The sequence below is a fragment of the Aythya ferina genome (genome assembly GCF_964211825.1).
Source record: "Aythya ferina genome assembly, chromosome: 2".
In the NCBI taxonomy this organism is placed as follows: Eukaryota; Metazoa; Chordata; class Aves; order Anseriformes; family Anatidae; genus Aythya; species Aythya ferina.
In genome coordinates, this window is record NC_140297.1 from 75,307,681 (window position 1) to 75,325,537 (window position 17,857).

A 17,857-nucleotide genomic window follows, 5' to 3' on the forward strand; every position below is an offset into this window, starting at 1 on the left:
AATGGAATTACCTTGATTTACATTAGCTGAGAAGCTAGCATAATGGTTTAAAATCCTTATGAAAAACATAATAATTTTAATAGACTACATGGCCAGTCTTTTCTGAGCTGGGGATTTAAAATTAGACAGCCAAGTCTATATGCCCTATAAATAAACAAGCTTGAAAGCCAAGTGCTACTAACCAATCCACTACCAAATAGAGCCATCCTTCTACAGACTAAATTCCCAGTAAAAGTCAGTATGAGTTGCAGCTTCATGACCAGACTGACAACAAGAAGATGCAGCTAAGGCTGAGAAGATACAGACAAAATAAAATGTGGAAGATCTTGTGCCCCAGTGATGAAACTAAGTCATTGCCTTTGCTACAAAAGGGCATGCTGTTTCACTATCCAAATTGTTGTCATACTGTCCTTTGAGTTTCTATACTACTCATGTTCATTGTTATGCTTTGCCAAAAAAATTCCCCTAGAGTGAGCAACCAAACCAAGCCAAACCCTTCTCCATCAGATTATATAAAGTGCTAACAACTTTTCAAGAAATACTTAAGGAAGGGGGAGAAATCCTGGAGCTTCAGTTTGGAGTGGAAAAAGTTTAAGTAATTATGAGGGCTAAGCTACAGATAAAGATTAACACAAAAAAAAAGCAAGAAATCTAAGCTCCCAATTAAGTATTAATTCTACCTGATGCCTTGTATGCTTTGTCCATATACTCCCAAATTGCATTAAGAAAATTACTTTTCTGATCTATGAGTGTATTTGCAGATAGATGTGCAAGCAGCAAGAGCCATAATACATGCAGTCCTTGCAGGCAGTTACTCTTAGAGGCAGAAATACTAGATCATGGTCCTTGCAAGTACCCAATACACAACTTCCATGATGTAAGGGGAACAGGGTCCTTGTCTGGGTACGGACAGAAAGGAGTAAGATTTCAGGCAAGTCTGGGCATCGGTGTGCTCAAGCTGGCATATTTTACAGCACAGAAACCCAGAAAACTGATGAAGTGTCTACGTTACTTCTCTCTCTCCAGCACTACGGGGCACTGCTATAGTATATTTTGGAAAAGCCAGATTGACCCTAAGAAGGGAAAATGTTTTCCACTGTAGCCTCAGAGCAACTAATTCTCTCTTCCTGTCCTTCTATGGACAGATAAATATAGCTAGAGCTTAAACAGTAAGCAAAGCACAGATGGCACTCAGAATAAGAAGAGACAGGATGAAAGTGCTGAGCTATCATCAGAGCAAGGAATCAGTGACACACTCACACAAAATAGCAGGATGTAGCCTTTTAACATACATTAGGCTAAACTGCAGCTCAAGTGTCTGTGGAAAGGTGGGAAGATTACAAACAGTAAACCTAGGATGTAATTTCAAAATGAAAATGTTTGTACAACGTATGTCATGCAGTAAAGCAGTATGGTTTACAAGGGTTGCATCTGTGGGGAGACCATATCCTGATCAGTTCTGTTCCCAGTTTTGCATTGTTGAGCCATACGGACAGCTACTGACAGTCTCAAATTTTGGCATTTGTATGATATGCTTGGAGTTTGCCTGAAAACAAAAAAATGGAAAGTCTGTCTAGCTCTCAGAAAACAGAACAAAACAAAATAAACAAACAATAAAACCCCACATTTATTTTTATTTTATTTTTATTTTTATTTTTTTTTAGTTTTAAAGATGCTAGAATACCATTAATTTTATTTTATTTTATTTTATTTATTTATTTATTTTTTTTAATAGATACCACTGAGATCTGTGAAGGAAATGAGTGGTTGACATGACCTTTTATCTGATAGTGCCCAGTCGTATTTTAATTTAAAATCTGGAATGCTGTTAAGGGTACAAACCCAGCATAATGTTAGTAAGAATGTCCCATTCTTAAAAAAAAAAAAATAAAATAATAATAACAATAATAAAAAAAAAGTCTCCAAGGTTACTGAAACTTCTTTCAACCAATCAGATTTCAATGGAATAACCTCATATAAATATTTTGTTTGCTTGTTTTTAAATAAAAATTTAACACAAAACCCACAAAACAATAGAAATACTCATTTCTTCTATAAAAATGATTATATTCAGAAACTAAAATTTGATAAGGCTTTTATTTTAGAAAATGTATTATTTTTTCTGCAGTAAACAGCAGTATGGTTAAAAGTAAGGGAGCTTTTTATTAGCTATGTACCATTCAACAATTATATGCGTCCTTCTAATTGATATTCTAAGCGCCAGTGTCAGAATAGATGTCATTGGCCCCTCTACTAGCTCTCATCTTCCTTTTCTATGCTGAGTTTATTAGCTACCCTATACAGTTGTACCGTAAAGTGCTATCAGTTTATACATAGCTGTGTGCAGCAAAGGAAATCCACAAATCCCCAAATCAAATAATACATAAAGACAAATCACTTTCTCCTGCAACTTAGGAAGTACCATGAACACGTGTATTTAGTATGAATAGGAAATCACATAGAGCTCTGGTTTAGAAATAAATTTATTTTGAAACATTACTGTTGTCCATACTCAAGACAAAAGTGAAGAAATGCTGATACATAGAAGTGTAACTGTATTTATTATTTGATTTGTGGGTTTTATATATATTTTGTATTTTATATCCGTAGATTAGATTAGATTAGATAAAGATAGATAGAGATAGAGATAGAGATAGAGATAGAGATAGAGATAGAGATAGAGATAGAGATAGAGATAGAGATAGAGATAGAGATAGATAGAGATAGAGATAGAGATAGAGATAGAGATAGAGATAGAGATAGAGATAGAGATAGAGATAGAGATAGAGATAGAGATAGAGGATATAGATTTAATTAAAGAACTGAAACAGAAAAATGGGCTGAAAGATAAAGTAAATTCTGTTGGGAAGCACATTTAGGGCAAGAAAAGAACTATTCTGACAGTTTAGTCACAAAAAAAAACAAACAAACAACAACAACAACAACAAAACATAAAAAGGCAGGAGTGGAAACTCCACAAATTTCTGTTAGTTTTTTTTTTGTTGTTGTTTGTTTGTTTGTTTGCTGTTGTTGTTGTTTTGTTTGTTTGTTTGTTTGTTTGTTTATCCACACATAAGAGACAACAATGCTGTTTGCGATACATACATTCATGACCCATACCTACACCAATGGAAAAGCCATAATTTGGGGTAAGACTGTAAGCCCCAGGACCTATGGATAGTTACGGGCAGCAGGACAGTGTTCTGTGCTGAGAGGAAATACATGTTGGCTTAGGTCTTCATACCAGCAACAACTCTGTCTCATGTTTGTCAAAAAATCTGGCAATGCTTTCCCCTTGAAGATGGGCTGAGCTCCTACATATTTGTGAAATGCAGGCAACCAGATTGCTCACTGTGCATTGATGCATTTCAGTAATTGTATTTCTGTAATGAGTTTTAGTATTAGCATTAAATAGTACATAGTTGGCACTATAGAGCATAGTCAATTAAAGGAGGCTCCAGATAAAACAGAAACGTTCATTAATTTCAGAGTTGAGAATACAGAATAAAAAAATAAGTTCTGTAGACCAAATCTGATGTGCAGCAAGTGCTGCAGCTTTGATCAAGTCTGAAGTGAGTGCTTCAAGATTGGATGGGAAGTGGGGAAAATATATGTATATTATTTAACTGGAGATAGGAAGAAGTCGACCAATGTCAGGGTCTCTCCTGTTTTCTGCTTGAGGAGGATTTGAAGTGACATATTTAGAGTATAGCACATAGGCAAAAAAAAATGCTTCCTGTTATTCATGACAATCTGGCAAACAATTTTTGCTGAAAATGAGTAGCATGGAGAGGGACAAAGGTGTTTTCATTGAGTAAGAATCTATAATGAATGTTCTCATTATATGTTTTTAAATTTGTGAGTAAAAGAAGCACATTGTGAGTAGGAGGTACTTCTTATCATCAAGGTGAGAGGTGTGCACAGTTTGCCTTGGATATCTGTAGCTCAGACAATGACAGTGGAAAATAATTTTGATATTATGAATTGTTTCATTTGATATTTTTTTTTTCTTTACTGGAGAGATCTGAGGAAATATCTGTATTTCCAGATAAGAAAACACAGAGCCAAGGTCCTGTGTCTCTTTTTCAAGAGAGGGATCAGTTTGTTTTTCAAGTATGGAAGAGGATGGAGGAAGAGGAAGGTATGATAAAGCAAGAACATGATAATGTAAACTGTATACATTTTATAGTAGACAGTACGAAATTTACTGCAAAACTTGTAAATAGATTTTGTTGGAGAGCAGGGACAGCTTTTGAATCACAACAAGCAGATCATGGCCTACTGCACACAGCAGGCTGGGTCATGCTCTCCCTGCTTTCAGCATCAGTCTAGAAGCATTAAAGGGAGGGGAGGTCTGATTAATCTCTCAGTCTAGCTAATCCATCCATCCATGGATAATCAAGAGTCGACTGCAAGGTTAAAGAAAGAAAATAACACGTGGAGTACTTGAAGTGAACAAGTGGATACAAGTATCTGTCCAAAAGGTAAATTTCCCCATACATCACCATATCTTACCCATTTCTGTAGCTGCCTTTCACTTTCAAAGCCAAACCCATTCATTCTATCCGAAAACTACACAGGCTGAAGGGAAGGTACTCCCTTCTGTACTGGTTTTGTCATTCTTTTCTGTGGCTATTATGATCTTTATGACTGCGTCTGTACCCAATTAATGCCTTTCTACTTGTGCTGAGGAACATAGCCTGCTTTTCCTCCTCAAAATGTAAAACTATCTGCTACGTTCTTCATTCACACAAAGCTGTGAGTTATGATGATAGACAGACAGTTGCACAGAACTACAGGAGGTGTTCCATGTTTTCGGAGAATTAAGGGGTGGGTGAGCAAAGCAAGCAGCAGCAGCAATGACATTCTGGCACGTCAGGAGCCTGTCCTGTGCTCACCACTGTGCTGTGTAGGTGCTGTCAGACTGCCGTTACGTGATATTTCAGTACCACGTACATTTGCTGTCCCATGGGCAAGAAGACTCAGCTTACTCAGCAAACTTCTACTTGCTTTAAAATCTTTTTAAAAGTGAAAGAAGCCACTGAGAATATGAAAAAGTATATAGTCCAAATACCTCCATGCAGCTACTGGGTTAGTTTGTCAGCTCCCCCAATTTCTCTTATTTTCTCATCACTCAAGCTACTTTTCCTCATCATGAAGTACTTATGCCCTTCTTGACATACTGTGATTTCAGGGATACAGCTTTGTCACCTGGCCAGATAGCAGTGTTACACGGCTTACAAAAATGGGTCCAGAAGAGCATCCACTGACCCATACCAGGAACCCACCCAGCATGGTGCAGCACTACAGGCTACACCAGATGAAGCCCCAAAACAGCTTTCTCCTAACTTTTTGAGACACTCTGCACAAGTTAGTGAAGTAATGTCTGAGCCATGCTCGGTGTTTGAACCCTACTCAATTTCTGGATTACCACATGCTGAGCCAAACAAGAGGCTTCTGCACACAGTGGGCTAATCCTGTAAACTCATCCTTGGTTTAATAAACCTAGTGCCAACTCTTTAGTGAAACTCGGATCCTGCTGTTTATTTATTTATTTATTTATTTTCCTGTTGGACGCAGTCATCAAAGATTTCTTATCAGTTTGGATAAAACCAGAAGCTTGTCTGGGACTGATGAGTTTTCCTCCCATACCTGGGAGTGCTACCCTGTGCCCACCACCCATCAGTCCAGAGGAAATGGTCTCTTCTGGCACCCCACTTCTTGCAGCTTACACTTGCTGTTGTTTTCTGGAGTACCCAGGTAGGATAACAGATAAGGATGACTATATAAGCATAAAATGTGACTAACATGGTATTGGACAGATCTGCACAAGGGAAGAGACTGGTCATTCTATGCCTACTATTTCTTACTCTCACAGAGAACCATGTGCAGCCCTATATCAAAGCCAGACATTTCCCCTTTGTTCTGCTCAAAATATTTTCCCTTTTTATTGTGAGACGGAGAGAAAGCTATTGCAGTACTAACCACATAGTGGTGCTAAATAGCATTTTGGATCATTTGTTCAGCAGAATATAATGAAATCTATTCCAATTTGAAAATATGTAAATAGCACAAGAGTAGTAGTAATCAGGCTTATATTGGACCATAGCATGAAAATAAATTAGCAACCCAAATGAATTACTTAAGATGTGTACCTTATATAGCATTGGCTGGTTGTGCCTGTTTAATGTCTGAGATACAGTAAACAAGCTTTTGCAACCCACAGTTCACTTAGAGTGTTGAAAAGAACAGTTTGTCTTTTGCAATTTTTGTCAGAAAATATTCCTTCTACCAAATCTAAACATAGTCCAAGGAGGATTCAGTTTTCTCAATTTTGATACAGAAACATCTCCATGTTTTCTTGCATAACAACAGAATAAAAAAACATCTATACAGTGACTGACAGTTTCTGGCTGCAAGAAAATTTTCAGGAGAAATAAAAGCAAACTTTATAAAGGACAAAGATGCACTTAAAATGGCTCAATGCTAAATAACTGTACTACGTACAATGTCAGAGTATGTGTGATACAGAAAGAAGCACAAATTTGCTTTTAAAGCATGTGGCACTTTTTATTAATGGTTTTGACTGAATATTACATACAATTTATAATTCATAGTGTTGGTCCTATTCATTCACTGACTCTGATTTAAAGAAGTACTTAAGTACATACCTAATGTAAGTATTTACATAATCCCACAAAGTCAAATCAATGTTTTGAACACCTTGTAATGTGAAATCATTTCTGTGCAGGCAGATGAATAACTCTGTTGCAGGCTTGTACAGTATAGGTCACATGCACTTTAATAGGTTTCTACAGACTTGTGAATGTCCAGCACTTCTGAAAATCTGAGAACTGGAGAACAAGTCCTATGAGGAGCGGCTGAGGGAGCTGGGCTTGTTCAGCCTGGAGAAAAGGAGGCTCAGGGGCAACCTTATCGCTCTCTACAGGTACCTCAAAGGAGGCTGTAGCGAGGTGGGGGTTGGTCTATTCTCCCACGTGCCTGGTGACAGGACGAGGGGGAATGGGCTTAAGTTGCACCAGGGGAGTTTTAGGTTGGATCTTAGGAAGAACTTCTTTACCGAAAGGGTTATTAGACATTGGAACAGGCTGCCCAGGGAAGTGGTGGAGTCACCATCCCTGGAAGTCTTTAAAAGACGTTTAGATGTAGTGCTTAGGGATATGGTTTAGTAGGGCCTGCTAGTGTTAGGTCAGAGGTTGGACTCGATGATCTTGAGGTCTCTTCCAACCTAGAAATTCTGTGATTCTGTGATTCTGTAACTGCAACCCATAAAAATACATCTGTGCTATTATTACAAGTGTAGAGAATTATAAACTGAGTTAACAGTAGCTTTAAGAATCTGCACTGGTTTTGATTAATTTGCGATCTAGCATGGAACTCAGGTGGATGGATTTTGGATAATTCCAAAATTTCTTAAAACACTTAACCATTTAAAGATTAGTGAATGGGACTTTTTCCTTGGAAAAAAAAAAAAAAAAAAAAAAAAAAAAAAAAAAAAAAAGGGGCAATATGCAGGGGCTGTATAAAGGTATTCTTTGCTGGAGGATCCATGTAATGGGTTTATCTTCTTTCCATGCTCCTGCATAGAACACAGCTGGAGTTCCCTGACCTGCACAGCCTGTCACTGGTCTCCAGGCTCATTGTGATGAAGAAGATTAAGGAGGGATTAGGATTTGATTATTTTTTTTTTTTTTTAATTTTTCCTCCTATTCAGTGACAAAGTTCTAGCATTTACATATGACAACATCAACTGACATTAATTACAGGATCCTTCTGCTATTGTAGAAGCACCCTAAGGTTTCCAAAATGTTGTATATTATTACTGAAGAGACTGAAAAAATTTAGCAAAATACAAGTAAAGTATCTGCATATAGCATTTGTCGTGTCATTTATCCCTTCCCCCTACTCAAATTCTAGGTCAATTAGATTTATAGTTCCCCATTAAGCAGCCTCAAAAGTGACCAAACATTTTGCCTGTGCTGGCCCTTAGATAACTGTATGAGGGTAATTCATATGTGGATGCTCTTCACTGGTAACACATATTATATGCATGCTGTTTGAGTATGCATTGCTAATTTGAATATTTTTGCCTATACAGTCTGATATGTATATACATTAATCATAAGTATTGAAAACCTCCATTGCAGTGGATAAAAACAAAGAGCACAGCTGAGGCTTAGGACCAACCCAGGCAGAACTAAATCCTATCAAAAATCTACACTCGATGCTCAAATATTTATTTCTCAATGGCTCCCACTAATTGCCATTTCCACCTGGCAGTGCATCCTGGGGGGCACGCAGCTGCTAAGCCTTACTGCTCCAAATGGAGCTATTTTTGAGTCATCTTCGCAGAGGGGAAAAGGCTATTAGAATTATTTTTAAAAACAAAAGGGATTTTGCAATTTCAAAAAAGAAGAAGAAGAAGCAGTACATTTAAGCTTTTGGTCAAAATGGAAAGGTGGGAGGGGATGGGATGAAGAACATGTCTCATTGGTGAATAACTTCACATGGGTATCCCAGTTTCCATCTTGTGTTACTAAAAATAGCAAAACAGTAAGTGATATGACATCATCTGCTCTTTTAATGCACCCATGGATAATTTACTATTTCCCAGGTCAAGAGGCTGGGGCCAGGATTTCCACCATTAGAAAGAATATAAGGCAAATACAGCTCCATGCCCAGAGTTGGGGGAAATTTCAGCACCTAAATTCTAACTTTTCATTGCAACTAAAGCTTCTTATTTTCTAAACCTTATCTTAATATGAACATCCAGAGTCCTTACTCCCTTGTAAGTGTTGTTTCCCAGATGTGCTTATTTTACAAAAATCACACCCACAAACATGAGCTGTCTATAATGCATAGCCTGGCCTCTCAAAGTGAGCTGTTGGTTCAGTCTTGTTGATCATTGGTGTAGATGTGCATGCATGGGCTCAGAAGCTAGCCGTTGGTTAAAATGGGACTGCCCCTACTTTGGACCTCTCTTGCTGAGTACTTTAATCACCCCCTTCCAAATAATGTCTATTCTTTCCATCTTTAAAGTCAATAAACTCAGTAATCTTGATTTTTTTTTTAATTATTGTTATTTTTTTAGTACGCTAAAGCAGCTGAAATGCAGTGTGCATCTGAAAAGCATCCATATCAGACACTGGAAGTAGGATGTGAGTTTGCGATCATTTGGGACTCACCCACCCCAAGGAAGATCTCCATTCACTCAAATACTGAACAGCAATTTTATTATAAAATAATGACAACATTAAAACATTCAAAATAAAATGTTTAAAAATTAAAATGAAATATATGATCCCAAACATAAAATATTGTTCTTTGATAGCATGCACTGAGCTGGACAATTTCTCTCATGGTTTTAGGAGGAAAATTTCCCATAAAAGACAAATTATACTTTCTAGACAGAGATAAGAATTACTCTTCCACCATTAATACAGATATTATTTGTGAACAGTCATACTTGACTGCATATGAAATGAAGCACTAAATTCCAATTTCTTTTAAGACTAAGATCATAAACAAGGATTCCAATAAAGTTAAAAATTACTGTGTGTTACTCACTATGTACAATTGCACAATATTTAATTATCTTACCCAGTTTCTCGCTTAAGCCATATGTACATGCACCCCATCTGTGCCACATACCTTTTTCAGTTTGATGACTCCTTCCTGGGTGTTCTCATCTGTTGTGATGTCAAACAAGTTTCCTCCATCTCCTGGAACTATGTTGTACTCAATCTCTGCATTTTTCCCAAAATCAGGATCCACAGCTCTGATCCTTCCAATAGCAGAACCAACGTGAGAGGATTCGGGCACTTTCAAATGGAAGATACCTGTGAGGAAGAGGTAAATGTAATTCTTGAGATTTTTTGATAAGTAATGTAGCATGTCTGATTAAAAACATGGAGCCTGTGAAAAATGAACAGACTTAAATAATCCAATTAAATGATGAGATCAAAACAACAACAGATTAGAAGATATGCATGCTTTACCCACCTAACGTGTTAATTTCTTCTACATGCTAGATCCTGACCAATACAGCTGTAAGGGTCTTAGCAATTCTCTCTCTTGATATCTGTCTGTCTTTCTATATATTACGCATATGGTTGACTAGTTTAATTTAAATTCTACCTGTAGATAGAAAGTTTATATGCATTTTCTTTCTTCTATGTTTAACACAATTTAAGTATCTGAATTTTTATTTTGTTTGAGAAAACATGTCTATGCATCTCACAGTAGTTGAAAGGAAAAAAAAAAAAAAAAAAAAGTAAAAAGAGTTTCCACCCATTACTGTAATACTCAGTATTGTAATTACATGTACAATTCCTTGTGGGGGGAGACATAAAGAGCGTTGTTTAGACATCAGCCACCAGAGGGTGCTCGTATTAAAATTTCATAGGCAAACAAATTTCCAGCTCTGCACACTTTTATTTTCAGCTTATTTACTAATAGTAGTGATAAAACTTAAAAACAGTCTGAAAAGCACACACTTTATTAAGAAGCATCACCACTAATGTGTGAGGCAAAGTGGTTTCATTCAGGAAAACTGCAACATTGCAAAAGTGCTGGACATACTAATTGAAACATCTAGACGAAAAGGCCTTGAGTACTTTGAGCCAGCCTTGAGTTCAGTGCCATCCCTGAGTGTATTACATCCTGCCCTTCCTTGCCCCGCCAGCTGCATGTTTCCTTGTCCCGGGCTTCCTCCAGCTCTGTCTTGTCAGCAAAGTATCAGCAAAGGCTTTCTGTGCTCCCTACCATGAGTAGTCAGGAGGATATTGTCTCCTCTTTTTCAGTAGCCCAGCACCTGTGACTAGTGGGGACATGCTAGGGGGACGTCTCAGAGATTTCCCCTGGTAGCAATTCAGTCCTAGGTTCCAGGACACGGCTCTGAGAAGAGGTGTATCTCCTAATAGAGGATCAGATGACTGTCACGTCCCGCTGCTGAATTAAACAGCAGACACTGCTCCCTGTTGTTTCCTCCTTACAATGCAAGCTGCATCAGCATTTTCAGCTTCCCAGTACTTCCGTGATGGAAAAAAATGACATCTGCTGGATTATGAGCAAACCGCTTTTTGTGAGCTGGTAGTTTGGACTGTGTTACCTGTTACCTGTTTCATTACCCTGAAAAAAAATGAACTTTATTTGCTTCCTCTCCATGCCCATCAGTGTGCAAAGCATATCTGAAGGCAAAACTTGCTTTATTTGTGTAAGAAGATCCCTGCAAGTAAAGTCTGCTTATGTCAGATCCTCATTTGGACATTATCATGTATGGCTTTGTAGCATTTATTGATTGAGTGACTAAAGATTGTGTAATTATCATTTTGCCATTTTATTCCAAGATAATATAATACATGACCTTTTGCATCTTCTTCTTGTTTTAACCACTGGAAAGGAGCACCACAATGTACAATATTATCAAGACTGAGTATGCTCAGCTATTTCTTAGTAGTGCTTCAATGACTGAGGAAATAATATAATTTTAACAAGGTATGCAGGACACAATCACAAATACTTCTGATATATAACATCATTTGCAAATATGCTTATTACTGGATCTCTGCTATGTAGGTTTTTCCGAAGAGATGGAAGAAAAGGGATCCATGAGGGCTTTGCCTACACTTGAATCTCTTTACATTTCCACAACAGTTCCAGCCCTGGTGCCCATGTCTTCTACAGACACTTACGCAGGATCACAGAAATCATTGCTGCAGTGTTTACTCTTTACAGCTACAATTTTGGTGAACATAAAACGTAAGAGCATAAGATTTTTTTCTTCTTTGCCCAGCTGATATATTCCTAGTGATCTGAAGAGCACCCAGGCTCATTAAAACAAACATTTCTCTATAAACTATTGCACCTGGCTGTACAGCATATGGGACTTAGATGAAGTCAAAGAAACACTACATTACTTATTTCAGGTTGTTTAGGCCTGTATCAGTTATTTTCAATGGCTTGGTATTTCATCACTTCCAGAAATTCAACAGCAATAAAGATGGGGTCATTCAGATCAATTTGAAACTCTGAAGTAATCTTCAACTCTGCCAGAATCAGATCTCTGAAGATGTAGTATGTAATTACAGTGCCAGCCTCCTCCTGTAATAGCACCTTCACAGCATACGGGAACTGCTAATGGTGCTACTTTAACAACATACTTTTGGAATAAAATAAATGAGAACAAACAATGCATATTGTTGCCAGATCAGGGAAAAACTTCAATGGGATATAATGTATAGCATGAAAACTTTTTTCTTTTTTTTTTTCTTTCTTTTTTTTTTTTTTTTCTTTTTTTTCTTTTTTTTTTTTTTTTTTCAGAAAATAGTCTTTGTAAAGAAAAGAGGCTGTTGGAAGTGTTCAATACATGCTGTATATGAAACATACCAGAGAGACAGTTTTGTAGATATTTATTTTTCTGTCTTCAGAAGATGGTACTTATTGCCGTGCTAGTTTAACATTATTCAATTTTTAATGCCCATTTTGCCTATATAGACTACTAGGTCATTTTGCTTTTGAGGTGCATTGAAACAAACCTGAGTAACAGTCTTTTGTTCACAAAAGTCCTGAAAAACTTGTTATCTTCTAGGAATGATGGGACAAGAAGCGTGGACAAATGTGTGCAGCAACTGCTCAAACATTTCTGTCAAATTTTGCAGATTCTTCCATGTGATTTCTCTACTTACAAGATCTTTTCTTCTAGTTCCATAAATCTCTTTTTTATGTGTTTGTTAAGTTTGGTGCTGGCTTTCTAAAGGATGATTTATATGGGATGTACCAAAGGAGCAAGCCCTTACTTCGCTCAGACTGCACTAAGAAACTGGACTCTGCAAGTAGTTACACTTTCACAATTTCATCAAATTTCATTGCATGCATGTCTAAATATTTTTACATATAGGCAAAAAACTGGCAATGTGTATTACCTGGTCAAGATTTTTCACTTTGCTATCAAAGGAATCTTAAGAAAAAATAACAAATTTTAAATACTATTTTTAGGACCAAAGCTCACATGCCTGTTGACATGCTTAACTTAATAAGAAACATTTAAATTTCACCAATACACTACCAAGAATCCAAAACTAGAGAAACACAGTGATTACATAGCTTAAGACCAGCATTTAGACATTCCCTTGCAAATCCCATGTAGTGCCCTACGTGACTCAAGCTGTGAGACTTGCATGGAGTTTTAGGTTGAGCAGTATCAATGAGGATGATAAAAATAAATGAGTGATGATGCTGTTGAAGCTTTTAGGCTGAAATGACTGATTGGGATTATTACTGAGCCCCAAAAGCATTCAGGAAGCTGAAGTGGAGGTGAACTAACAACTAATATACGCCACTGCACAGTTTCTAAAATTCAGACAGTTCCAAAGAGCTTAGTGGGAAGAAATCAAAGGTAAGTGACAGGTAATCAGTCATACTGACTGAAATTCAGCACACATTTACAGTTCTTTTGACATGACTAGATTAGTTCTAGTTCTTAAGGCTCAAAAGCTGTTCTGGGGCTTGATTTTCACTTACAAAGGTGTTTGTTTTTTTTTTTGTTTCTCCACACCTGCAGTTTATGGGTATACCATCACTTACCAGAAAGGTTTTCAATTCTGATGAGAATAAGAAATAAAAACCATCATTACAGCTCATCAGTAGAAGAACCATTAGGAAGTAACCCAGGTTATCATCTAAGGATGTCAGCTAAATGCATAATGGCCTTCAAGCAAACAGCTGTAAATCTTATCTGAGCTTTTTTCTAATCTGTCACTATATACATACTGAGTGCACATAAGATTATTCTCCCATTTCTTTGTCCATATTTTTTTAGTTCTTCTTTAAAATACTGCATTGCAATTAATCATGATAACACTTTATAGTTATAGCCTACAGCACTGAAATCCAATCATTTATTTCTCTTTGATCAAAACCCTTAATGTTTTCTCAGGAAAAAGAAAATCAATAATGTATATTATAACATTAAAAACTTTGCTAAGCTTAAGATCAAAATTAAGCCAAATAGGAAGAAAATTTTTCCTTTAGCAAGAAAACTCACATGAATACTAGAGCAATTGTTAGCTTAAATTACCAAGGCATTTCAGTTTTTATTCTGTGTAAGTCATAAAGGCACTGATTTCTGTCTGTTTTAGGAATAATCCCAAACCAGTAGTTCATGTTTACCTGCTGGTGTTTCAGCAGTAGTATAATAGCCAAAACAAAGGATACTCTACCTGCAGACAGTATACAGGCATACTCAGTATACTTAACCTGTTATACCAGCTACTGCTAATGTTGTGGCATCCGATGTGCATGCTCCTAACACAGGGAAGATGTGATAGTACAACAGTGAGATGTACCAGTGCCTTTCCTCACATGCCCTGCAGAAGGCTGGGGAGAGAAAGGACACCTTGTGCTCTGGTGCATGTCATACATGACCTGGCATAGGCAGATAGAGTATTGGTTAGGGCAAGGCTTCTCCCATTGCCGAAAACAGTGCTCTGAACTAGGCTTATGACTTCATTAGATATAGCATAGCCAGTCTTAAAAATACCTTGTTCTCTGCTCATAACTAGCATGATCTACCTCTCTCTAGACTGTACACTTTTAAAACCTGCTGAGGTCCTGGATGTTTAAGGCTCCCCAGTACTTCAAGTTAAAATGAGTAGAAAAAACAGCTCTTTGGAGTCTGATCCTGCCCAAGATGTGGGTGATCTACATGATGGAGCTTCCCCACAGCTGGCAGCTCTTGAGCGAGGACCCTGCAAGCCCCTCAGGTGAGCTAGCAGATTGACTTCCTGAGGCTGTCCTCTTCCCTCCCTAAAGGAAAAGAAAAATCCACTGTACCTGGTATTGTTGTTTTGTGTACTGAAAAAAAAAAAAAAAAAAAAAAACAAAAACCAAAACAACAACAACAACAACAACAACAAACTGTTTAATCATTTGCTTTTTTTTTTTTTTTTTTTTTTTTTTTTTTTCCCCCACTGAAAATCTGTGGACAGAAAGGAATCTAAAAACAAACCTACACGCTTCATTATTCCACAGGGAATACATAATATCCGCCAACATGGAGCTAGCATTCAGGAAATAGGAAATGCCAGTTATTTTCTCAGCTGAGGATCTTCAGATCCACAGATTCTTCTTCAAAATAGTGCTGGATGCAGCAAAGACAAAAGAATACTCTGTTTAAAAGAAAAAGTTGGAAATAATTCTTGAAAAAGTTTTTCTGGAGCCAAAGAGCCTGTGGTATGACTGCCCTAACACCCAGGCATTAATAATACTTAGTTTTGTTTCACAAATCTTAAATTATCTTCTGCACGATGGCACAGTTTTAATGGGAGAAAAAGAAAATGTTCATTTCTAGAACTTCCTTATGGTTGTAATTAAGGGTTTCTCCTGAATAACATGGAAGTGAACTCTGACACACTGAAGAGACCAAATGAAGATCCTATTTTAATCACTTTGTAGTAACTATTTTAATCATTATGGAAGAAAGATACCACCATTATTACTACCCCTTCCCCTTTTGCTCTAAACAAGAGCAACAGCTTAATGTTTATTTGTGCAGGTCTGACTTTCTCAGTGCATTTATATGCTGGAAGATGTGCTACCGGGATCTCATAGGGCATATGAGTAAAAGTACTTTTGGATGACCTGTTTCATTGTATATCACCACCAACAAAGAAATGTTCTGCTAATATGCAGTCTACTGTGATTGAGAAATTATTACCAAACAAGAAAAATCAGTAAAAAAGGTCAAAATAGAAGGAGAACTATCATTTATTTTTTCAGTATATTCTAGAGGCTTGAATCAAATGTTTTTTTAAGTTATACGGTGGTTATAAAGAACTACCAAGGTGTAGAATGATTTACAGATAGAAGAAGTTTTCAGGAGGAAATATTTTCCCTTTTCCAGAACCCCAGCCAGCATGTAATTGGCATTTATCATTTATGTCTATTGATAATATTCCAGTGATCACACTGTCACCATGAAATAAATCAATACACTTATTTCCCCTATAAAAATTTAAATTGCATGATATACGTGAAATGTTAACATGAGAAAAAGTATATTGCTGAAGATGGGACACAGAGTTTGTAATGCTCTGCTTAACATCTCTGCTTCTTTAACATCTTGCAGGAGCTTTTTGATACTACTCTGGCACAAAATATAATAACACAATTTTACTATAATTCATTCACTCTTAAGAATGTGGTCCAACCATTTACTTTAAAATCTAAGCCAAGTGCTCTAAATCATTGGTACTGGAAGAATCATTTTTCTCTCCATCAAGTAAGGAAATTAGGCCCCTATTTTTTGTCCTCTGAGTCACGCCTAAGTTACATGAATAAATTCATCTAAACAAAATATGTTCCACATCTGTATTACTCAGAAGACTGTTTGTGAAGCTTTTATTTGCACAAAATCATTGGGTGCATCTTCTTCAAATAGTTTTCCCTAAAAAATACATTATTTTTCTTCACCAAGTTGGCAGAGGCTAAAGCGGAAAATGTTTATTTTTAAAGATAAAAATGAGAAATCTTCACATACAAGTACAAAATAGATTGTTGTTCTTTGTTTTAGGTTTTGGTTTACTGTGTGCAGTTTCCTTGAAATATCTGTGATTTAATGTGTGACCAAAAGTAATAATACAATGGGATGGTAATTGGTATCATGCTTGATGTCTCTTATTCTTTATAATCACAGAATCACAGAATAGTTTGGATTGGAAGGGACCTTAAGGATCATCCAGTTCCAACCCCCTGCCATGGGCAGGGACACCTCCCACCAGTCCAGGTTGCCCAAAGCCCCATCCAGCCTGGCCTTGAACACCTCCAGGGATGGGGCACCCACAGCTTCTCTGGGCAGCCTGTGCCAGGGCCTTACCACCTTCAGAGTAAATAATTTCTTTCTTGTATCTAGTTTAAATCTACCCTCTTTGCTTTTAAAACCATTCCCCCTTGTCCTCTCCCTACCCTCCCTGACAAACAGTCCCTCCCCAGCTTTCCTGTAGACCCACTTTAGGTACTGGAAGGCTGCTGTAAGGTCTCCCTGGAGCCTTCTCTTCTCCAGGCTGAAAAACCCCAACTCCCTCAGCCTGGAGGTGCTCCAACCTTCTCACAATCCTTTTGGCCCTCCTGTGGACCTATTCCATGAAGTCCATGTCTTTCCTACAGCACATATGCTCAATTTAGTAAAATTGATATTTAAAGCTTTCAATTTAAGTGCCTGAAGGTGTGACCTCTGCATAAATACTGTTGCATTTACAAGGAACTCTGTGGATGATCAGTGTTAATTTACAGATAACACTCTTGGGAGTTTTCGAAATTATGTTCATAACATCAACAAATTTGCTGTGGAAACTACTGAGAAAAAATAATGGTCTTGAGTTTGAATGAAAACTTTTAGAAGGGTTTCTCTAGAGTATTTCTGTTATTTTGTTTTTATTTTTATAGATTTAGTTATGCAAAAATTAAACTAAATATGTATTTTGGTCTCATCGGCTTTCATTTTTATATAGAAAAGAGAGTTTCAAAACAGCTTGTTATCTACAGCTCCTGCTGCTGTCAATAGGAACCTCTGAACTGTTGCAAGCACTTTAGGGGCATCTCATTTCATGCTTTTACAAGGAGTAAACACTCCTGAAAATCTGACGACAACTATGTTTGTTAGGTATTCCTGAAAATCATGAGCCTAAGCTACTGTGATGATAATTAGATAATTACATGTTTCACTTCATGTTGCACTGTAGCCTTTAAATTTTCAGGAAAAAAAAAAAGCTCACCATAGTTAGAAGCAGAAAGGCGGTGTTGATTTCTTACTTGGACATTAGGCCTCAGGGAAACAGAC

At 37.1% G+C, this 17,857-nt stretch overlaps 2 protein-coding genes across 9 annotated transcripts in view; one reads left to right on the forward strand and one right to left on the reverse strand.

The window, feature by feature from the left end:
- The window catches only part of LOC311431343 (uncharacterized protein), a 358,114-nt gene that overhangs the window by 328,607 nt on the left and 11,650 nt on the right, over positions 1 to 17,857 (forward strand). Inside the window, exons 7-8 of one of the 2 annotated variants that reach the window (XM_084508757.1) lie at positions 9,789 to 9,873; positions 11,599 to 11,781. The gene's annotated coding sequence lies outside the window, so the exon portion shown is untranslated. The remainder of the gene's footprint in view (positions 1 to 9,788; positions 9,874 to 11,598; positions 11,782 to 17,857) is intronic. The other variant, XM_084508756.1, reaches the window with a different exon arrangement.
- Positions 1 to 17,857, reverse strand: part of CDH12 (cadherin 12) — a 588,550-nt gene that overhangs the window by 39,286 nt on the left and 531,407 nt on the right. For all 7 annotated transcript variants that reach the window (XM_084508734.1, XM_084508730.1, XM_084508731.1 and 4 more), the window contains one exon: positions 9,673 to 9,860. In XM_084508734.1, the coding sequence (XP_084364860.1) occupies positions 9,673 to 9,860 (188 nt within the window). The remainder of the gene's footprint in view (positions 1 to 9,672; positions 9,861 to 17,857) is intronic.